Raw genomic sequence first — 24330 nt, forward strand, 5'->3', positions numbered from 1 at the left:
TCGGTTGAAATTGTCTCTGTATTTGTATATGTGGATAGCCTCATGAACGAATCTCTCATGGAAGCCAGATGGCTTACAAAGAACCTCCGTCTTGGAAAACAAGATCCAGGTCCGTTTCAACACATTACATAAAATCCGTGATCTGGTTCCGTCTGTAAAAGATGTGATTCCGGACATACAATACCCTGGTGTCTACAAACTAAGTTGCCTCTGTGGTAGTAGTTACATTGGAGAAACCAAACGCCATATCTCGGACCGCATTCGTGAACATAAAGCAGACCTTAAACACGGTAGGACCAACACCTCGGCCGTAGCAGATCATTGTTCTAATTCAGTAGGCTCACATGCCATTGACTTTTCCAAGACGGAGGTTCTTTGTAAGCCATCTGGCTTCCATGAGAGATTCGTTCATGAGGCTATCCACATATACAAACACAGAGACAATTTCAACCGAGAAGATGGATTCTATCTTAGCAATCATTGGAAAGATTTGATAAATCATTTCAGTTCTTGATTGATTGTTCACGCTTACAGTGGCTTTCAGACAGCATACATAAAAACAAATTTCGTCTCCCCCCTCCTCTTTTCAAAAAATAGATGGACTAGTCCTGGCAAACAGCCAATCGTTGCGCGTGACGCAAACGTTATTTTTATATAAATAAATAAATATGCCGTTTTCGAAATAAATTTATGCAAACCGACACACCTGATGATGACCGTTTGAGTTATGGTCGAAACGTCGTGAGAATTTTTTATTGTTTTATATATATTTTGTTGTTTTGTTTTTTCTCTTCAACGTGACTTTACCGAAAAAACTAAGAATATAACAATGTAGCTATGACAATATGATACATTGTCTTTAATAACAATGTAACTATAACAACAGGATGCATTGTCTTTAATAACAATGTAACTATGACAATATGATACATTGTTTTTAATAACAATGTAACTATAACAATAGGATGCATTGTCTTTAATAACAATGTAACCATAACAATAGGATGCATTGTCTTTAATAACAATGTAACCATAACAATAGGATGTATTGTCTTCAATAACAATGTAACTATAACAATATGATGCATTGTCTTTAATAACAATGTAACCATAACAATAGGATGCATTGTCTTTAATAACAATGTAACCATAACAATAGGACGCATTGCCTTTAATAACAATGTACCTATAACAATAGGACGTGGCGGCCGCGGGCCGTGTGGGGCCGCCGCCGCCGGATCTCACCGCCGACCAGCCGCAGTGGCTTGTCAACGAGGACTGGGCCCTGCTGCAGGTGACGCGGTGGGGGGTGAGGGTGGTGGGTGAGGTGGGGAGGGTTTAAGGGTTTACGTCACGGTTAAGGTTTAGGGGTTTAGGCCACCCACCCGCTCGACAACAACCACCGCTGCGGTGTTGTCGCTTGTTCCAAGTGGAGAGACCCAAGTGCTACTAAAGCATTTGCTGATGGCAACTTCTTCTTTGGTTCTTGCGGTAAAGTCACGTAGAATGAGAATAAAATAATAAATTTGGTAAAATAAAATAACACAATAAAATTCTCACGAAGTTTTATTTTATTTTATCAATTTATTATTTTATTTTCATTCTACGTGACTTTACCGAAAGAATCCTTGCAGTCACGAAAGCTTTAAATCGAAACATGGCAACTTCGCCAGCCAGCCCAGGCCTCCCCGCATGCTGGAGCTGGCTTCTCATTATTGCCGGGGACGTCGATTTTAATCCAGGCCACGTCTTTCCCTTGTGGCGGCTGCGGCATGAACGTCAATGCAAATTCCATCCAACACGACGGTTTGCAAAGCTTCGTAACGCAAACGCTGCGCTGCTTTAGCCCGCATCCCCAGCTCAAATTCCGGCCGGTTCTGCAAATCGTCCACTCCAACAACTCCACCTTGCACAACCACAACACGAAACGTCCACGACAAAAACGACCTTAAAATCCTTCGACCAAAACATCGACGGCATCAACGACAAATCTCTTGAACTCCGGCACCTTCCTACAAGAGAACTCCATTGACGTAGCCGCCATCGAAGAAACAAAATTAAAATCCACTTCTCGCGCGCCCCGACTTACAAAATGTCACTTTCCTCCGTAAGAGAGACCGACCAACAGCCGGTGGCAGTCTCCCTTTACCTCATCCACGACAGCATTCAATTTGAAGATATTAAAATCCCAATGCCTCATTGTGATATCACCGCAGAAGTCTTAAGCGTCCGTATCAAATCCCGTCTGGGCCCGCTCACCTTAATCAACGTCTACATCTCGGCGACGAGGTCTTGCCCTCGCAACTATGAGTTCAATATATATCGACTTTTTTCCAAACGACGACTCAATTGTTATTGGAGATTTCGACGCCCACAAAAAAAGGCCGCAGTCTTCCCCTCCCCGATGCACGTGGCGACCTCATGGCCGGTATCTTGAACGGCTCCCCCTATGGGGTACTCGATGAAAAGAATCAAACCAGAGTTCCGTCATCATCTTGCCCTTCAATAGCGTCAGGAAAACTCCTTTCATCAATCGACTGGCGAGTCTTTTTGAGGCCCTTGGAGCCGACCGCCCACCTATTGCGTTGACCCTCAATGCCGCCAAACATTCACAAACTCCTAAAAACCGTTCACTCGATGCTTTTGGTAAAGTCACATAGAAGAGAAATAATAAAATAATAAAAACAATAACATTCTCATGACGTTTCGATTGCTAAACAAACAAGCAATCATCATCAGCAGGTGTGAAATCCACAGCGAGAAGATTTGAAAAAAAAGTGGCGTTTTTTATGATGATTGCAAACGTCGTGAGAATTATTTTTTTAACGTATTTTTATTATTTTATTGTTTCCCTTCTACGTGGTGGTGACTTTACCGAGAGAACCAAGAATATGAATCCCTGCAGTCACGGAAGCTTTAAATCTACATTTAAATCCTAAAAACCGCTTGTATCACAACTTTAAAAAAGGAAACTGGCCACTTTTCACTTATGATTCAGAATAATTATTCACCGACAACATCAACCATAGCCACACATCCGCACATAACTCTGAAAATAATTTCAGAAACATCATCGCGACTACCACCAAGCACACCATCGCTGGGGGGTTGCTGCAAGCAACACCTTCCCTGCCTCCCTAAACAAGCCTCAACGCTAATAAACCAACGGAACACCATTAGGACAAAAAATCCTACATCACCACAAATCCTCCCGGCCTTCAATATTGAAATCACAAAGCTAATCAATCAAGCCAAAACAGGGAACGCTGGCACGAGTTTGTCGAATCTTTTGACCACCGCCAAAACTCATCAAAACTTTGGAAGACCATCAAAGCCTTAGACGGACACTCCAAACCGCCAATTGCGCAACCACTTTCAACAACAAATCCGATCTTGAAAATACTGGTACCAGTCATCGGCAAGTCCACTCAGCTCCACGTCTTCCTGTACCACATCACTCCATCTCTTCTCTGGCCCGGGCCGCGCCCGTTTAGCCCCCTCTATCCGGCAGAACAAAAGCTGTTTAGGCATGCCGGACCACAGACACACACACACACACAAACTTACCCACTCACCCACCCACTCACCCATACACTCACCCACCAACCCACTCACCTACCCAACTACTCACTCACCCACCCACCCACTCACCCACCCACTCACTCACCCACTCACCCACCCACTCACTCACCCACCCACCCACTCACCCACCAACCCACTCACCCACCCAACTACTCATCCACCAACCCACTCACTCACTCACCCACTCACCCACCCACTCACCCACCAACCCACTCACTCACCCACTCACCCACCCACCCACTCACCTACTCACTCATCCACTCACCCACCAACCCACTCACCCAACTACTCACCCACCCACTCACCCAACTACTCACCCACCCACCCACTCACTCACCCACTCACCCACCCACTCACCCACCCACTCACTCACTCACCCACCCACCCACCCACTCACTCACCCACTCACCCACCCACCCACGCACTCACCCAACTACTCACCCACCCACCCACCAACCCCCCCCCCCTCCCTCCGTGTCTCCTCACCAGGCGATCCAGCAGCTGCTGGAGCTGCCGCTGAACCTGGCCCCGGTGTCCCCGGCGCACACCCCCAACTGGGAGCTGGTGAGCGATGTGGTGAACGTGGTGAGCCGCGTCTACCGCTCACCCAAGCACTGCCGCTCGCGCTACGAGGCCGTTGTGGTGCCACGCGAGGATGGCAAGGTGGGTGGGTGGGTAAGTGAGTGGGTGTGTGGGTGGCTAGTGGGGGGGTGGGTGGGTAAGTGGGTGGGTTGGTGGGTGGGTGAATGGGTGAGTGGGTAGGTTGGTGAGTGAGTGGGTGGGTTAGTGAGTGGGTGAGTGGGTGGCTGGGTGAGTGAGTGAGTGCATGGGTGAGTGGGTGGCTGCGTGGGTGAGTGGGTGGCTGCGTGGGTGAGTGAGTGAGGCGTGGATGGGTGGGTGGGTTGTTTGGTGAGTGGGTGGGTGAGTGAGTGGGTGGGTTAGTGAGTGGGTGAGTGGGTGGCTGGGTGGGGGGGTGGGTGGGTAAGTGGGTTGGTGGGTGGGTGAATGGGTGAATGGGTGAGTGGGTGGCTGGGTGAGTGAGTGGGTGAGCTGACTATCACCATGGTGACAGTGGTGGTGGTGACGGTGATGGTGAGCTGTCACCGTGGTGACGGTGATGGTGGTGACGAGCTGACTGTCACCGTGGTGACGGTGATGGTGAGCTGACTGTTACCATGGTGACGGTGGTGGTGAGCTGACTGTCACCATAGTGATGGTGAGCTGACGGTGATGGTGAGCGGACTGTCACCATGGTGACGGTGATGGTGAGCTGACTGTCACCATGGTGATGGTGATGGTGGTGACGGTGGTGGTGGTGAGCTGACTGTCACCATGGTGACGGTGGTGGTGAGCTGACTGTCACCATGGTGGTGGTGAGCTCACCATCACCATGGTGACGGTGGTGGTGAGCTGCTGACCGTCTTCGTGCCTTCAATGTCTCCCCCAGCTCCTCTACGACTTCCACCCCAAGAAGAAGCAGAAGACCAAAGGCGTCTACAAGGTGAGTGGCTGGTGAGCGAGCCACTGGTGAGTGGGTGAGCGGGTGGGTGAATGGGCGAGCGGGTGGGTGAGCGGGTGGGTTGGTGGGTGAGTGGGCAGGCGGGCAAGCGGGTGGGTGGGTGAGAGGGGTGAGCGGGTGGGTGAGTGGGTGGGTGGGTGAGTGGGCGAGCGAGCCGCGGGTGAGCGGGTGAGTAGGCGAGTGAGCGGGTGAGCAGGTGCGCTAAGTGGGTCTCATGGTGGTGGTGATGGTGATGGCGGCGATGATGATGGCTGTAGTGGGTCTCATGGTGGTGGTGGTGATGATCATTTGACTGCTTCCCTCCCTCCCCCTCCCTTCCCTCCCTCCCCGCGTAGACGAAGAGCAGGCAGCCGCTGTGCACCAGCCAGATCTTCGCGCAGGACGAGCACACGACTCAGACGGAGCTCTTCTCTGCCAAGTTTGAGCTGGCGCGGAGCAGCGCTGCCAAGCGCAGGATGTCACTCAAACCCGTGTGGGTGCCCGCACGCTCACCCACCCACTCACTCGCTCACCCACTCACTCACTCACCGACCCACTCACTCACCCACTCACTTACTCATCCACTCACTCACCCACCCACTCACTCACCCACCCACTCACTCACTCACCCACTCACTTACTCATCCACTCACTCACCCACCCACTCACTCACCCACTCACTCACCCACCCACTCACTCACTCACCCACTCACTTACTCACCCACTCACTCACCCACCCACCCACTCACTCACCCACCCACTCACTCACCAACTCACCCGCCCACTCACCCACCCACTCACCTACCCACTCACTCACCCACCCACCCACTCACCCACTCACTCACCCACTCACCCACTCACTCACCCACTCACCCACCCACTCACCCACCCACTCACTCACTCACTCGCCCACCCACCCACACACTCACCCACTCACCCACCCACTCACTCACTCATCCACTCACCCACTCACCCACCCACTCACTCACTCATCCACTCACTCACCCGCCCACTCACTCACCCACCCACCCACTCACTCACCCATTCACTCGCCCACCCACCCACACACACACTCTTCCACCCACTCGCCCACCCACCCACACACACACTCTTCCACCCACTCACCCACCCACTCACTCACCCACTCACTCGCCTACCCACCCACCCACTCACTCACCCACTCACTCACTCACCCACCCACTCACCTACCCATTCACCCACCCACCCACTCACCCACCCATCCACCCACTCACTCACCCACTCACCCACCCACCCACTCACTCACCCACTCACCCACCCACTCACCCACCCACCCACCCACTCACTCACTCATCCACTCACTCACCCGCCCACTCACCCACTCACCCGCCCACCCACCCACACACACACTCTTCCACCCACTCACCGACCCACTCACTCACCCACTCACTCGCCTACCCACCCACTCACTCACCCACTCACTCACCCACAAACTCACCCACCCACCCGCTCATCCACTCACTCACCCGCCCCCTCTGACGTCGCGTGTGCGTGCGTGCGCGTGCGTGTGTCTACGTGTGTGTGTCTGCGTGCGTGCGTGCGTGTGTCTGTGCATGTCTGTGTATCTGCGTGCGTGTGTCTGTGCATGTGTGTGTGTCTGCGTGCGTGTGCGTGTGTGTCTGCGTGCGTGCGTGTGTGTCTGTGCATGTGTGTGTGTCTGCGTGTGTGTGTGTGTGTCTGTGCATGTGTGTGTGTCTGCGTGCGTGTGTCTGTGCATGTGTGTGTGTCTGCGTGCGTGTGCGTGTGTGTGTCTGTGCATGTGTGTGTGTCTGCGTGCGTGCGTGTGTGCGTCTGCGTGCGTGCGTGTGTGTGTCTGTGCATGTGTGTGTGTCTGCGTGCGTGTGTGTGTGTGTGTCTGCGTGCGTGTGTGTGACTGTGTGTGTGTGTGCTGCGCTCTTTTCAGGTTGGGGACAAATCTCTTCCAGAAGAATCCCAAGCGCGTGTCGGTGCCGTCGGAGAGGTGAGCACCCCACACCGCTGATGGTGATGATGGTGATGGTGTTGATGGTGTTGATGATGGTGTTGATGATGGTGTTGATGGTGTTGATGATGGTGTTGATGATGGTGTTGATGATGGTGTTGATGGTGTTGATGATGGTGTTGATGGTGTTGATGATGGTGTTGATGGTGTTGTTCTATTGTGTTGATGTTGTTGATGGTGTTGTTGATGGTGTTGTTGATGGTTTTGATGTTGTTGATCGTGTTGATGGTGTTGATGCTATTGATAGTGTTGTTTATGGTGTTGATGTTGTTGATGTTGTTGATGTTGTTGATAGTGTTGTTGATGTTGTTGATGGTGTTTTTGATGTTGATGTTATTGATGGTGTTGTTGATGTTGTTGATGGTGTTTTTGATGTTGTTGATGTTATTGATGGTGTTGTTGATGTTGTTGATTGTTGTTGATGGTGTTCTTTATGTTGTTGATGTTGTTGATGGTGTTTTTGATGTTACTGATGTTATTGATGGTATTGATAGTGTTGTTGATGTTGTTGATGGTGTTGTTGATGTTATTGATGTTATTGATGGTGTTGTTGATGTTGTTGATGTTGTTGCAGCGGTATCAGCTACGAGACGCCGCTGTCACCTGTCCAGGTGGCAGCGCTCAGGGCGGAGAGAATCGCTAAGGAGAAGAAGCTGAGAGTGGGGGTGGGGGGGGAGAGTGGGGGGAGAGTGGGGGGAGGGTGGGGGGAGAGTGGGGGGAGAGTGGGGCGATGGTGGTTGACTAAGTGCGTGGGTGAGTGGTGGGTGAATGGGTGAACATGCAAACACACATGGCTCTGATAATAACAATATGATGCATTGTCTTCAATAACAATGTAACTATTACACTAGGATGCATTGTCTTTAATAACAATGTAACTGTAACAATATGATGCATTGTCTTTAATAACAATGTAACTATAACACTAGGATACATTGTCTTCAATAACAATGTAACTATTACAATAGGTTACATTGTCTTCAATAACAATGTAACTATTACAATATGATGAATTGTCTTCAATAACAATGTAACTATAACAATATGATCCATTGTCTTCAATAACATTGTAACTATAACAATAGGATACATTGTCTTAAATAACAATGTAACTATAACAATATGATGAATTGTCTTCAATAACAATGTAACTATAACAATAGGATGCATTGCCTTTAATAACAATGTACAGTGAGGGATAAAAGTATTTGATCCCCTGCTGATTTTGTACGTTTGCCCACTGACAAAAAAATGGTCAGTCTATAATTTTAATGGTAGGTTTATTTGAACAGTGAGAGACAGAATAACAACAACAAAATCCAGAAAAAAAAGCATTTCAAAAATGTAATAAATGTATTTGCATTTTTATGAGGGAAATAAGTATTTGACCCCTCTGCAAAACATGACTTAGTACTTGGTGGCAAAACCCTTGTTGGCAATTACAGAGGTCAGATGTTTCTTGTAGTTGGCCACCAGATTTGCACACATCTCAGGAGGGATTTTGTGCCACTCCTCTTTGCAGATCTTCTCCAAGTCATTAAGGTTTCGAGGCTGACGTTTGGCAACTCAAACCTTCAGCTCCCTCCACATATTTTCTATGGGATTAAGGTCTGGAGACTGGCTAGGCCACTCCAGGACCTTAATGTGCTTCTTCTTGAGCCACTCCTTTGTTGCCTTGGCCGTGTGTTTTGGGTCATTGTCATGCTGGAATACCCATCCACGACCCATTTTCAATGCCCTGGCTGAGGGAAGGAGGTTCTCACCCAAGATTTGACGGTACATGGCCCCGTCCATCGTCCCTTTGATGCAGTGAAGTTGTTCTGTCCCCTTAGCAGAAAAACACCCCCAAAGCATAATGTTTCCACCTCCATGTTTGACGGTGGGGATGGTGTTCTTGGGGTCATAGGCAGCATTCCTCCTCCAAACACGGCGAGTTGAGTTGATGCCAAAGAGCTCCATTTTGGTCTCATCTTACCACAACACTTTCACCCAGTTGTCCTCTGAATCATTCAGATGTTCATTGGCAAACTTCAGATGGTCATGTATATGTGCTTTCTTGAGCAGGGGGACTTTGCGGGCGATGCAGGATTTCCTTCACGGCGTAGTGTGTTACCAATTGTTTTCTTGGTGACTGTGGTCCCAGCTGCCTTGAGATCATTGACAAGATCCTCCCGTGTAGTTCTGGGCTGATTCCTCACCGTTCTCATGATCATTGCAACTCCACGAGGTGAGAACTTGCATGGAGCCCCAGGCCGAGGGAGATTGACAGTTCTTTTGTGTTTCTTCCATTTGCGAATAATCGCACCAACTGTTGTCACCTTCTCACCAAGCTGCTTGGCAATGGTCTTGTAGCCCATTCCAGCCTTGTGTAGGTCTACAATCTTGTCCCTGACATCCTTGGAGAGCTCTTTGGTCTTGGCCATGGTGGAGAGTTTGGAATCTGATTGATTGATTGCTTCTGTGGACAGGTGTCTTTTATACAGGTAACAAGCTGAGATTAGGAGCACTCCCTTTAAGAGTGTGCTCCTAATCGCAGCTCGTTACCTGTATAAAAGACACCTGGGAGCCAAAAATCTTTCTAATTGAGAGGGGGTCAAATACTTATTTCCCTCATTAAAATGCAAATTAATTTATAACATTATTAACATGCGTTTTTCTGGATTTTTTTGTTGTTTTTCTGTCTCTCACTGTTCAAATACACCTACCATTAAAATTATAGACTGATAATTTGTTTATCAGTGAGCAAACGTACAAAATCAGCAAGGAATCAAATACTAAAACTGAGACACCTTTATATATCATCATCGTCATCATCATCAGCCATGGTCAATGAATGGAGGCCTCCCCAACCCACCACCTTTGACGATGCTATGATGTAATAATCCAACTATGACCTGCACACGAGCTGATTTCATTGCTCCATCTCCCAACTGATGCGTTACATTCTTTGACTGCCATGCCTGTTAACAATGGTTACTTTACAAATAATTCTGGTCCCACCATATGGTGTTGTTCAGGAGATTAATTTGCTAATGGACATTGTTTTGATCTCTCAGTTGTTCAGCAACAGCACTTGCATGTAACAACAATAATATATCTTCATCAACATCACGATACACTAAATATGAGCTTGGGTAAACAATGATCTTTTAATGATTTATATGTGCTGATCTCTCATTGCTTAGCTTATTGAAAATGTGGAGGAAGATACCGTATTATAGACCAAAAAATATCCATAATATACAATCACAAAGCAAACATTGTGTGTCATTGCCGAGTACATGATATGAACTGGATAATGCAATAATTGATTCACATTCTAATACATACGTGTGCACATCTGTTAATATTTTTTTCACCTTGCGCAACAAATACGTTACAAATGTGAAATTAAATTTAGTATGCGTGGAGAACGCCTTTCACACTGTACGTAGCCAACCGTGCTATAATCGGAGCTGCGACATGATTCCCTGATTGCATGTGCATCCATGTGTTGCTTTGTGCTCGGATTGCTTCTTTTTTCATCGTCAACAGTTACAACAATAAACGCACATCAGTGCTTTAATCAAGCATTCTTATTTTCAGTGGTCGTGGGTGCTGTGTCAAATTATTTCCATGCATTTAGGGCGATTTTAACTTGGGGACAAATGATCGGAGTAGGTTACATGTCAAGACGTTATGTAAAGACCGTGAGAGGTCGCTTAGTATATCAACTAAATGTTGCAAATTCTTGGTTCTTTCGGTAAAGTCACGTAGAAGGGAAACAATCAAATAATAAAAATATAAAACAATAAAATTCTCGCTAGAAGGGAAACAATAAAATAATAAAAATATAAAACAATAAAATTCTCTATTATTTTATTGTCTTCCCTTCTACGTGGTGGTGACTTTACCGAAAGAACCAAGAATGTGAATCCCTGCAGTCACGAAAGCTTTAAATCAACAATTTAAATGTTGCAAGTTTGACAAATGAAAGAAAGTAAATTGAGTTATGTAGAAAAAACAGCTTGCACAAGCTTCTGCCCACCCCCCAGCACACAAATCCTCCCAATCCCCCCCCCCCCCCCACTTCTCCCTTTCCACCTCCCCACCAGTATATAGCAGCCTATAAATGAAACATGCAAATAAAACAACATGCAGCAAAATCTTGGTTGCATGCTCGTTTCAAATTATTTGAATGATAAACAAAGCTTCGAGGGTTATTTTGCATTTTAGTAAATACCATAACCAAGCAAATGTGAAATAGAATTGAGAGTCAAATGACTTATCATCAAAGTCATTCTCTATCCGCTTCTGGAAGAAGGCCTTCCAATGTCCATCTCTCAATTGTCTTGCGAGTGATCAGAAACAATGATCAGGAACGGAACTCACACTGACAAATCAAATGTAACAATCGCACACGTTGGGAATTTCGCTGCGAGACAGAAAGCGGAACACAAAATGGATGAGCACAAGTGCGAGTAGAGCATATAAGTACAGTACAACAATGGATCCTTCAGCTGACCACCTTGCACCCCTGCAGCTGCCCATGCCAACCTGCTATGCGTGTGGTCAGCACTGCGCCAGCAACATCCAAGTTAAAACCTGATTATCTTCCAGGATTTCACTAGATCGGGTACATTCTGGGTTATTTGGGCATAGCTGCTGATGCTGATGATTGAAAAGTTTTCATCCTGTGAACAAACGTAGCCCCCCATTATGGGAATGTGCAAATTTCACCTTGTTTGGTTGCTGGCATTGGTGATGAGAGTCACTGGATGCTTTTTATGTGAGCAAGAAAACACTTCGTATTTTTTTTTATGGAATTGATTTTTTCATGGAATTGGCGGTTCAGTGACGAGGGCGGATATGCTATAAAGCAAAACAATCGTTTAATTAAATCTGAGATGATTTACAAGCATGCATGTGACATTTTATAGCACACTATACACTGCAACATTATTATGTAAGCATATTGCGTAAAGATGTGAACCATTAATTTTCTTAAATCATTTTTACTTATGCAAAACGGGAAAAAAACAGTTAATCACGAATTCATGAAATAACCTTGCCCGTAAAAATAGCTATCACAATGATTTCAATGTAATATTTGGTCATTAACATCGGCCACAATCGGAGGAAGTGGGAATATTTCTGGATGTATAGCATTGCCACTAAAATGCAAAGCCATTCTATGGGCAGTTTAGCAATGAGCAATTCCTGAAACTCAAGTTCATCCTCTTTAGGACAATGTGTTTGACAAATGTCAGTTTCTTTGTTATTTTGTACTTGCACATCATTGCAGGTCCTTCGATTTACAAAAGGGATGGCGTTCTTAAAAGAAAAAAAGGACTTAAAACACGCGGAAAACACAATTGCGTAAATTTAACGATTTTCCCACTTTCATTTAATTTTCGGGATGCGTTTCGGACAGCCACTCCAACTCTACTCCTAACCTAAAAAAATACACACCTATATCGCTTGTCACAGCGCAACAAAAACTACAATAGAGAACACAAATACCAAACAAATGTATATTAAAGTTAAAGCGAAGACGAAAAAGAATTAACCAGTTAAAAGGGTAAAACCTCTTCCTATATCTTGTTACTGGCAAAGGAGGACTCATAATGGCTCACCCCAAGCACCTCAATACTCTGATAGTGCGCTGTTTTTGAGTTGTACGCCTTTTGGCGTCTTCTGGTCCAACACCAATGGAGACTAGGCTCTAAGAAAAGCTGTCTCGGGTGTGGACCAATCAAATTCAAGGACAGTGCATGTTATTATCAGAGTTGTCTCTTTTGTTTGCATTTTGACTGCTTGTGTTGTGGTTATTGCAAACATGATGCCTTGAATAAAGGTGTCAGTTTTTGTGCCAGTTAAAAGGGTAAAACCTATTACTATAACTCGTAAAAATCTCTGCATGTTGGAATGACTGGAAAGTTGACATGCTGTAGGGATGCTGAGACTCTCTAGTGGATGGATGACGCAGCCTCACGGCCTGTTCTCGATTGATCCGGTGACGCGTGCAGTGTGAAATTTCGTTCACGTGGAAAATCGATTTCGTGAATCGAAAAGTGTCCGTAATTTGTACAATTGCGTGAGCTAATTTCTTTGTCAAAGCGTTTTGCTTCCTCCCACACGACTTAAAGGACGCGACCTGGGCTTGGCTGTTTTCACTCCAACGCTGTCCTCATGACAGCACGCTCCCTTCACCTGATGAAGGCCGCTTGTGTTGTGGCCGAAACGTCGTGATTTTTGTTATTTTATTTTTTGACCTACGTGACTTTACCGAATAGAACCAAAGAGTCATTGCGTGAGCGCCAAATGTCGTGAGCCGAACGTTCGTAAATCGAGGGACACCGGTTGTCGCAACTTGCCGTTTATTATTCCGCTATCGTCAAATGGAACGGGGAAAAATGAGTCGATTGTTAACCTCCCCAACGCGTCTATTGGTACAGAACACCCTTACAAGTGTCTCTCTGAACTCGCGAGCGTGTAAGCCATACACAATGGGACTCGGACCTTGAGCATGAGGTTCTGCACCACGTGACTGGTCATAATAATCAAGAACGCGTTTTTCGCCATTGTACGGAAACACCGGCAGCACGAAAAAATAAATCTGCACCAAGTGGTACGTGACGGTTTTGCGAGCGCGCTTGGTTCGCCATCCCTAAGTTTCCCGCTGCGCTTTCCTGCAAATTGTATACAACGCGGTTGAGTGAACAGAACTTCGTCGTGCGAGTTGGAATAAGCGGATCTATGGCTGTTTCTGCGTAGCATCACGCATGGTGGGATGCTTCTGGATACTACCCACGTGCATCAAGTCTTTGTTCAGCTTGCATACGCATCTCACGTGTTATCGCGGATTGTGATTTACCACCATTTAAGTTGTTATAACGCGATGTTTCCATACCGCGCAGTTCTTCAGGAAAGCAGCTACCATATTTGTTTCTATCTACGTGGCTTTACCGAAAGACCCAAAGAATAACTACCATATTATATGAGAACACATATAGCTTACAACTGTAATTGAACTCGGGCCGATGGATAAACTTGCGGTGTGGTAACCACCGTGCCACTCATGCCCCTAGTTTGCATAACAATTGCTATTTTTTTAATGTTACGTATGAATTGCTCTTACCTGATATGAATATAATCAACACTTGATGTAATCAAGTAACAAGTTGTAACGTCCGCTACTGTCATATTATACGTGTAATTAAGTAAAGGGCTGGCCAAGCGAATTGTGAGGTGCTTTGTTAATCAAAACAATCCCTAAAGATGTGGCAAGAGCCAATGTTCACGATTGTGTGGACCGGGTGAGTTTTATGCATTCTCTAATGATCTCCCATGATACTTGGCAGCCTGAGCAATTAGCAATTTGTCACCAAGTTCCCATGGGATCGAGCGTCCCCTGCATATTTTTGCAATGTAACAAGCTGAACGTGTGGCAGTGTTTTTTTTTATTCATTGCAAATGGAACAACCTGGAATCGTGAGCCTAATTAGAGCGTAACATGAGTTGAGCTCTCGATACAGACCTACGTATATTGGTATACACTCGTGACATTAAAAAGCATGACAATTATAGAGCAATAATACAATGTGACACTTCAAATGAAGAATGCATGCATTTGTATGTAATTTCAGCATGGACACATTGTAATGTAATTACGACATGGAAGCATCAACTATGTTTATTACATCCCTGCGTATGATGAAAATGTGGTCAGGACCTAAATGCCAATTTGTCGAGGTCTGCTCTCCACGAAAGGGGGCTTCAGGAGAGAGTTCGTTTAGTTTTGCTGTTCCTCCATTGAAGGAGCGCAAGGCCACAGTGATTTGCAATGTGGGCCGTAGTTTTGTCACTGGGCACCGTCTTACAGTCTTCTATTTATGACGAAGAGCTTGCCGAGAATGAATGGCAGGCCTATAGTAATAGATTTTACCCTTTTAACTGGCACAAAAACTGACACCTTTATTCAAGGTGTAGTGGAGTAGATAATGCGCATAGGAATTGGCCATGTACAGTACATACAGACAGACAAGGAGAACGGGTCACACGAGGTCGAACAGGTGGTCGAGTCGCAAGTGCCGTAAACAAACCAAAGTAATTAAGGGAGTCATGGCACGAGGGCTGTGATTGGTCGAGAGGCTGTTAGCGTTAAGTGGTGGCGTCGGAATGTCTGATGAGGGGGACAGGTGTGGGCTGGCGGGAAACGGCCAGCGAGCCACGTGGCAATTAATTAAGGCTAATGCGAGAGGGGATCAAACGCGAGGTGGTTTGAACGGAGGGGAGTTGCTGTTGGTGGTTGCTGTTGGAGAGTTGCTGCTGGGAAGTTGTTGCTGGGCAGTTGTTGGCGAGAGGTGAAGAGATACGGAGAAGACAGCTGGAAATGTTAGGGAAGAATAGATAAGAGAGCCGGACCCCAAAGACAGTAAATAGCGATAGGGAGAGTCAGCGTTAGCGGAGATAGATAGAGTCACTGTGTGTGAATAGATGGAAGTCACTGCGTGTGAAGAGATAGCGGCGATACTGTGTGTGAGGAGATAGACGACGAACCATTGTGTGTGGAAGAGATAGAAGATGAACCACTGTGTGTGGAAGAGATAGAAGACGAACCACTGTGTGTGGAAGGAAAGACACTGTGTGTGAAGAGATAGGCGAAGAAACACTGTGTGTGGAAGGTGATGCACGGACGATGCTGAAGTAAATCGGAGTGTCCGAGTTAGCGGAGCACGGAGAGAATTACTGTGTGTACGGAACGATGTAATAAAAGTGACGGCGGAAAAAGAGACGGTTGTCGTCCGAGTGAATTCACGGCACTATATTTGGTGTCAGAAAAAGTACGGAACACGCCACGATGTCAAGGAAAGCGGAAAAGAAGAGAAATGTGCCAGTGGACTCGGGCGGCGACAGCGACAACGACGATTTGCAGCCCGGCCAGATGGCCGGCAGTACTCCGGACGGTGACAGCGGTTCGGGTGGTGCTGAAGGCCCGGGATTGCCGGAGGATTGGCGAGTCCTCATGACCCAGTGGGAGGCCAGAATGGAGAAGTTGTCGGAGGAATTCCAGAACTTCTTGACAGAGAACCGCATTCAACTACCCGTACCGGGTCCACCACCGGAGGTTGCCGCTCAGCCAGAGCGGTTGGAAGAAGATGACGATGAAGACGACCAGTCGGAGGGTCCGCCACGACGGCTACATGTACAACGATTAGAGGCCAAGGTGGGAGATTGGACAGCATTCATACGAAGATTCCGTGCGGCTTACGAGTCCCTGAAGTGGACGGAGAGTGCCGCGTTACGAGCACTGCCGACGGCATTGGATGACGACTCCTTGGCGACTTTTAACGGACTCCCTGCCGCTTTCAGAAAAACATTGGACGGTGCTATTGCGGCAATGAGGAAGGTCTACGAGCCGCGGTCGGTCGCCAAACGTCGATTTCAACAGAGGAAACGGGAGGCCACGGAGTCCCCCCTGGCATTTCGCAGCACCTTGCTGGCCCTCGCCCAGGTTGCGTACCCGGCGATGGACGAGGAGGGCTGGGACTCCCTGCTGCAAGAGAAGATGTTACAGCTGGCAAAGGAACTGAAAGTCGTCTTGTCACTCCCGGACAAGCATGATGACGACGACGTGTCATCGTTGCTGATCGCCAGGAACATACAAGTCAACCTTGATATACGAGACGAACCAGCGGCGGCGGTAGCGCAGCCGTCGCTGACGAACCCTGCCAGGGCTGCGAGCACGGTGGCGGTGGTGGTGGACGAGGCGCCGCCGATGGCAGCGGCGGCCGGAGTGTCGACCGGAGACCGACGGCGTCGTCCCGGGGCATATGGAGACGGCGTGCATCGGACATGCTACGAGTGCGGGCGGAGGAGTCATCTCGCCCGCGACTGCTGGAGACGAAGAGGTGGTCCTCCGTGGACGCCGAACAACTACGGCGGGCGGTTCCCCCAAGACCAAGGATCCCGGGTGAGTCGAGATGCATTCAATACACGGCCGCCCTATCCACATCACTCATCCGCGTCATCTCAACCGTATTCATCGGGTTCGGATAGTACGCATAGCCGGGATATGTGGGGCGCGTTGGTACATCGTGTGTTGGGGGCCGCGCCGGGATCGTCGGATGTGATGGCATGTATTCAAGGTGTTATCGTAGGGGTTATTGTGGATACCGGGGCATCGGCAACTCTCATTTTGTTGCAAACTTTTCGGTCGCTGCCGACGTCGCCTGGATCGTTAGCGCCAGTGGAAGGGCTATGTGTAGCGGCAAACGGGGGTAGTTTGGGCATTATGGGCTGCGTGGTTGCGACAATTCAAATTGGGGAGGTTATTGTGACAGGAAGTGTTTTGGTTTCAACGGCCTTGGCGGTACCATGTTTGTTGGGCACGGATTTTTTGCAAAAGATGCCAATTAAGATTTCAGTGGAAAAAGGTTGTTTGGAATTACCGTCGGGGAAATGTATGAATTTTTTGGGGACACTTCGAAATTTTCGGTGACGAACGCTGTGGTGCAGGCCGTGGTGCGCCGCACCGTGCGCGTCCCGCCTGCATCGCAAATATTGGTACCGCTACGGTTAAAGAAGGAATTGCCTTGGGATGAGCTACAGGAGGGAGTGCTGTTGACACCCTCAAATATTGTGCTGTTGACACCCTCAAATATTGTGATCCCTTCATTCAAATTGTAAACGCGGGGCACGAAGAGGTTGTTATTCAAGGGGGCACTACGTTGGTGCACGCAACGGGTGCGCCGGGTCCAGAAACAAAAACATGTTTTGCTAAGGGGAAGGATGAAATGTTGTCAAGGGAGGAGGACGATCCGGAATGGTTAAGGGATCTTTACAAACAAAACCCAGAGTTATCGCCTGTGCAACGGTCGAGGTTGCATGCGTTGCTAGTGGAATTTAAGGATGTGTTCAGTTCAGGGAAATACGTGGGTCGAACGACGTTGTTGCAGCATCGTATTGACACAGGGAACGCACCCCCGATCAGGTTAAATTCATATCGTGTAGGTCCTCTTGAGAAAGAATGTATTCGGCGATCTGTTGACAAAATGCTAGAGCAGGATATTATCGCCCCATTGTCCAGCCCGTGGGGGGCCCCTATTGTCCTCGTTAAAAAACGTGATGGAACCATGCGATTTTGTGTTGACTATCGGAAATTAAATAAAGTTTCGGTGGCGGAAGCATACCCGCTTCCACGAATTGATGATTCGCTGGACGCCCTGTCCGGCGCCAGAATATTTTCGACCCTCGATTTGTTGTCGGGCTTTTGGCAATTGCCCCTGGATAAAGAGTCAAGACCTAAAACGGCATTTCCGACACCACAAGGATTGTATCAATTTAACGTGCTCCCGATGGGACTCCACTCAACGCCGGCGACCTTCCAGCGATTAATGGAACTTGTGTTGTCAGACCTGCAGTGGGAGTCATGCTTGATATATTTAGATGATGTGATTGTTTTCAGTAGGAATTTCGATGAACATTTGCAACGGCTGCGCGCCGTTTTTGGCAGAGTGCGGCGCGCTGGATTGAAATTTAAACCACAGAAGTGCCAATTGTTGAGAACATCGGTGAAGTATTTGGGGCACGTCGTTAGTGCGTCAGGAGTGGCCACTGATCCGGAAAAGACGAGTTGTGTGCGTACATGGCCAGTGCTGAAAACAGCAGGGGAAGTGCGTAGCTTTGTGGGCTTTGCGTCGTATTATCGGCGGTTCTTTAAGGATTTTGCCACGATTGCTCGACCATTGCATACGCTGACCGGGAAAGGTGTAAAATTTCAATGGGGGATTGCTGAACAAAAATCGTTTGAAGCGTTGCGGGCCGCACTGGCGGACGCACCGCTGTTGGGATACCCGGATTTTACGAAGTAATTTATACTTGACGCGGATGCCTGTGATACGGGCATAGGCGTGGTTTTGTCACAAATGGTTGATGGCGTCGAGAGAGTGGTGGCATATGGCAGCCGGGTGTTATCGCCGGCCGAGCAAAAATACTGTGTGACGCGTAGGGAATTATTGGCGATTGTCTATTTTGTGCGCCAGTACCGACCGTATCTATACGGCAGGGAATTTTTGATCCGCACTGATCACGCGGCGCTACAGTACTCGCTGCGCGTGGATCAGCCATCGGGGCAAATGGCTCGCTGGATTGAGACTCTCCAGGAGTACTCTTTCACGATCCAGCATAGGAAAGGGACGCACCATGTAAACGCGGATGCTTTGTCGAGGTTGCCGTGACCGGCTGAGACGTGTCGGTGCAAAGAGGTCTCGCCGCGTTGCGGCCCGCCGCTGCAGGAGGTTCCGCAAACGGTCGCTGCAGCGGGTTCGGGGGTGCCAGGGATAATCCCTGGAGCAGAAATTGAACTGTTGGGGTTGTCATTGAAGCAGTGGAAGCAACTGCAGGTGGAAGATTCCTCGCTGACCAGGATGAGGCTGCGTGCCTCTCGTTCAAGGGGATCGGAGGATCGCCCATTTTTGATGTTAACGGAGGGGTTGCTTGTTCGCTGGGATGTGGAAGCACAAAAATTTTGTATTGTTGTCCCGAAGGTGTTGCGGGGGAAACTTATTAACGAGGTACATGAGAAATTGCTGCATCTGGGGGAGAAGAAGACCGCGTTGACGGTGGGGAGTGAATTTTACTGGCCGGGAATGTTTAACGATGTGAAACAGCATGTAAAAGTGTGCCAGGAATGTGCACGGAGGAAAGCGCCGGCACGGCCATATCGTGTCCCTTTGCAATCGATTCAAGTTTCGAGAGTGAACGAAATTGTGGCACTGGATATTTTGGGTCCGTTTCCCACCACCCCCGAGGGCACAGATATTTGCTCGTCAGGGTGGAATACTTAACTCATTGGCCGATGGCATGGCCGCTAGTAGACCAGTCAGCGACGTCGATCACTGAGGCTTTCTTGAATGGATACGTATTAGATAAGGGGGCCCCAGAACAATTGCTTTCTGACCAAGGCAGAAATTTTTCATCAAAATTGATTAAGGACGTGTGTGACTCGCTGGGGACCAAAAAGATCCGGACGTCCCCGTACGACCCGCAGACTGACGGGATGGTCGAGCGGCTGCATAGGACGCTGACGTCCATGCTTTGTCACCAAGTAAACACCGCTCAAGATGATTGGGATCTGCATGTTGCAGCGACGCTGGCCGCGTATAGATTGGCCCCGCATGCCTCAATGGGGTACTCGCCATTTTTTCTGATGTATGGACGGGAACCGGAAGCGCCGGCTATTGTGAAATTGGGAATTCCAAAACGGGAGAAATCTACGACGGTGCCTGCTCCGATGCAGGTGGCTTTGGAACGTCTAAGGGAAGCCCGAGAGGCTGCATTGCAAAATTCGGCACGACGACAAGCCGCTAACGAAAGATTGTTCGGCAGGCAGCGGCCACGAGAGCCGTGGAGTGTTGGAGATAAAGCCTGGTTGCACTGCCCCATGGTGCCGGTGGGAACGTCCCCGAAATTTCACCGCCCCTGGCAGGGGCCCATTGATATTGTGGAGGTTTTACGGGATCAGAGTGTGCGAATAAAATTCGGTCGTCGGACATGGTTTGTTCACCCGTCGCGCCTGAAGAAATTTGTGTTACCATATGATGCGTCATCCCCCATCTGAGAGCGGCCTGTATTGGATGTGTCCGACAAACCTGTGGGAAGGTCACAAGTGCGCGTGTCCCAGAGATCTGCCCCCCGTATGCCTGCAGGATCGCCCTTTTTGGGCAGGGTTACTGACCGGACGCCGATTGAACGGCCACAGATCCGGACCAATGGCCGTCCCGACCGTGAACGACGGACAGCCCCACCAGCTGAGTGTCGCAGGGACAGGGACCGGCTGCGGGAACCCGTTCCAGGAGGAATACAATACATTGACTTTGGGGGTTGGGAATTCTGTATAAAGGTCTTGTGTGCTTGTCGTTGCGTGAGTGTACAAAATGGTTGTATATTGCAAATGCGTTATGTATATATGTTGTCATCGTTCCGTCCGCTTCACTCCACTACTCCAATTCGAGTATATCGTAGCCGGGGACGGCTAGGTTCTTTCATCACGGGGGGGGGGGTGGGGGTGATGTAGTGGAGTAGATCATGCGCATAGGAATTGGCCATATACAGTAAATACAGACAGACAAGGAGAACGGGTCACACGAGGTCGAACAGGTGGTCGAGTCACGAGTGGCGTAAACAAACCCAAGTAATTAAGGGAGTCGTGGCACGAGGGCTGTGATTGGTCGAGAGGCTGTTAGCGTTAAGTGGTGGCGTCTGAATGTCTGATGAAGGGGACAGGTGCGGGCTGGCGGGAAATGGCCAGCGAGCCACGTGGCAATTCATTAAGGCTAATGCGAGAGGGGATAAAACGTGAGGTGGTTTGAACGGAGGGGGCGTTGCTGTTGGAGAGTGGCTGCTGGGGAGTTGTTGCTGGAGAGTTGTTGCTGGGCAGTTGTTGGCAAGAGGTAAAGCGATACGAAGAAGACAGCTGGAAATGTTAGGGAAGAATAGATAGAGAGCCGGACCCCAAAGACAGTAAATAGCAATAGGGAGAGTCAGCGTTAGCGGAGATATATAGAGTCACTGTGTGTGAATAGATAGAAGTCACTGCGTGTGAAGAGATAGCGGCGAGACTGTGTGTGAGGAGATAGAAGACGAACCACTGTGTGTGGAAGAGATAGAAGACGAACCACTGTGTGTGGAAGGGGATGCACGGACGATGCTGAAGTAAATCGGAGTGTCCGAGTTGGTGGAACACGGAGAGAATTACTGTGTGTACGGAACAATGGAATAAAAGTGATGGCGGAAAAAGAGACGGTTGTCGTCCGAGTGAATTCACGGCACGACATTTAGTAAAACTTTTATAACATCACAAAATATACGTCAATCCAGATTGTATGTTACATTTTCATATTTAGTAAAACTTTTATAACATCACAAAATACACAACGCCAATCCAGATTGTATGTTACGTTTCCACATTTAGTAAAACTTTTATAAGATCACAAAATATACAACGTCAATCCAGATTGTATGTTACATTTCCATATTTAGTAAAACTTTTATAACATCACAAAATATTCAACCTCAATCCAGATTGTATGTTACATTTCCATATTTATTAAAACTTTTATAAAATCACAAAATATACAACACCAATCCAGATTGTATGTTACATTTCCATATTTATTAAAACTTTTATAACATCACAAAATAAACAACGCCAATCCAGATTGTATGTTTCATTTCCATATTTAGTAAAACTTTTATAACATCACAAAATAAACAACGCCAATCCAGATTGTATGTTACATTTCCATATTCAGTAAAACTTTTATAACATCACAAAATAAACAATGCCAATCCAGATTGTATGTTACATTTCCATATTTATTAAAACTTTTATAACATCACAAAATACACAACCTCAATCCAGATTGTATGTTACATTTCCATATTTAGTAAAACTTTTATAACATCACAAAATATTCAACCTCAATCCAGATTGTATGTTACATTTCCATATTTATTAAAACTTTTATAAAATCACAAAATATACAACACCAATCCAGATTGTATGTTTCATTTCCATATTTAGTAAAACTTTTATAACATCACAAAATATACAACCTCAATCCAGTTTGTATGTTACATTTCCATATTTAGTAAAACTTTTATAACATCACAAAATATACAACCTCAATCCAGATTGTATGTTTCGTTTCCATATTTAGTAAAACTTTCATAACATCACAAAATATTCAACCTCAATCCAGATTGTATGTTACATTTCCATATTTATTAAAACTTTTATAAAATCACAAAATATACAACACCAATCCAGATTGTATGTTACATTTCCATATTTATTAAAACTTTTATAACATCACAAAATACACAACGCCAATCCAGATTGTATGTTTCATTTCCATATTTAGTAAAACTTTTATAACATCACAAAATATACAACCTCAATCCAGTTTGTATGTTACATTTCCATATTTAGTTAAACTTTTATAACATCACAAAATAAACAACGCCAATCCAGATTGTATGTTACATTTCCATATTTAGTAAAACTTTTATAACATCACAAAATATACAACCTCAATCCAGATTGTATGTTACATTTCCATATTTAGTTAAACTTTTATAACATCACAAAATAAACAACCCCAATCCAGATTGTATGTTACATTTCCATATTTAGTTAAACTTTTATAACATCACAAAATAAACAACGCCAATCCAGATTGTATGTTACATTTCCATTTTTAGTAAAACTTTTATAACATCACAAAATACACAACCCCAATCCAGATTGTACATTACATTTCCATATTTAGTAAAACTTTTATAAGATCACAAAATATACAATGCCAATCCAGATTGTACGTTACATTTCCATATTTAGTAAAACTTTTATAAAATCACAAAATATTCAACGCCAATCCAGATTGTATGTTACATTTCCATATTTAGTTAAACTTTTATAACATCACAAAATATACAACCTCAATCCAGATTGTATGTTACATTTCCATATTTAGTTAAACTTTTATAACATCACAAAATATTCAACCTCAATCCAGATTGTATGTTACATTTCCATATTTATTAAAACTTTTATAAAATCACAAAATATACAACACCAATCCAGATTGTATGTTACATTTCCATATTTATTAAAACTTTTATAACATCACACAATAAACAACGCCAATCCAGATTGTATGTTTCATTTCCATATTTAGTAAAACTTTTATAACATCACAAAATAAACAACGCCAATCCAGATTGTATGTTACATTTCCATATTCAGTAAAACTTTTATAACATCACAAAATAAACAATGCCAATCCAGATTGTATGTTACATTTCCATATTTATTAAAACTTTTATAACATCACAAAATACACAACCTCAATCCAGATTGTATGTTACATTTCCATATTTAGTAAAACTTTTATAACATCACAAAATATTCAACCTCAATCCAGATTGTATGTTACATTTCCATATTTATTAAAACTTTTATAAAATCACAAAATATACAACACCAATCCAGATTGTATGTTTCATTTCCATATTTAGTAAAACTTTTATAACATCACAAAATATACAACCTCAATCCAGTTTGTATGTTACATTTCCATATTTAGTAAAACTTTTATAACATCACAAAATATACAACCTCAATCCAGATTGTATGTTTCGTTTCCATATTTAGTAAAACTTTCATAACATCACAAAATATTCA

At 46.1% G+C, this 24330-nt stretch overlaps 1 protein-coding gene across 1 annotated transcript in view; it reads left to right on the plus strand.

The window, feature by feature from the left end:
• LOC142908622 (uncharacterized) overlaps positions 1-24330 on the plus strand; it is a 77723-nt gene that overhangs the window by 31843 nt on the left and 21550 nt on the right. The window contains exons 9-14 of the mRNA XM_076059390.1: positions 1199-1294; positions 4072-4245; positions 5030-5083; positions 5437-5573; positions 7023-7079; positions 7675-7759. Coding sequence (XP_075915505.1) covers positions 1199-1294; positions 4072-4245; positions 5030-5083; positions 5437-5573; positions 7023-7079; positions 7675-7759 — 603 coding nt within the window. The remainder of the gene's footprint in view (positions 1-1198; positions 1295-4071; positions 4246-5029; positions 5084-5436; positions 5574-7022; positions 7080-7674; positions 7760-24330) is intronic.

This window comes from Petromyzon marinus, unplaced genomic scaffold (genome assembly GCF_048934315.1).
Source record: "Petromyzon marinus isolate PM22_M1 ecotype Great Lakes invasive population unplaced genomic scaffold, UKy_Petmar_22M1.pri1.0 PM_G_Scaffold_10, whole genome shotgun sequence".
Taxonomy (NCBI): domain Eukaryota; kingdom Metazoa; phylum Chordata; class Hyperoartia; order Petromyzontiformes; family Petromyzontidae; genus Petromyzon; species Petromyzon marinus.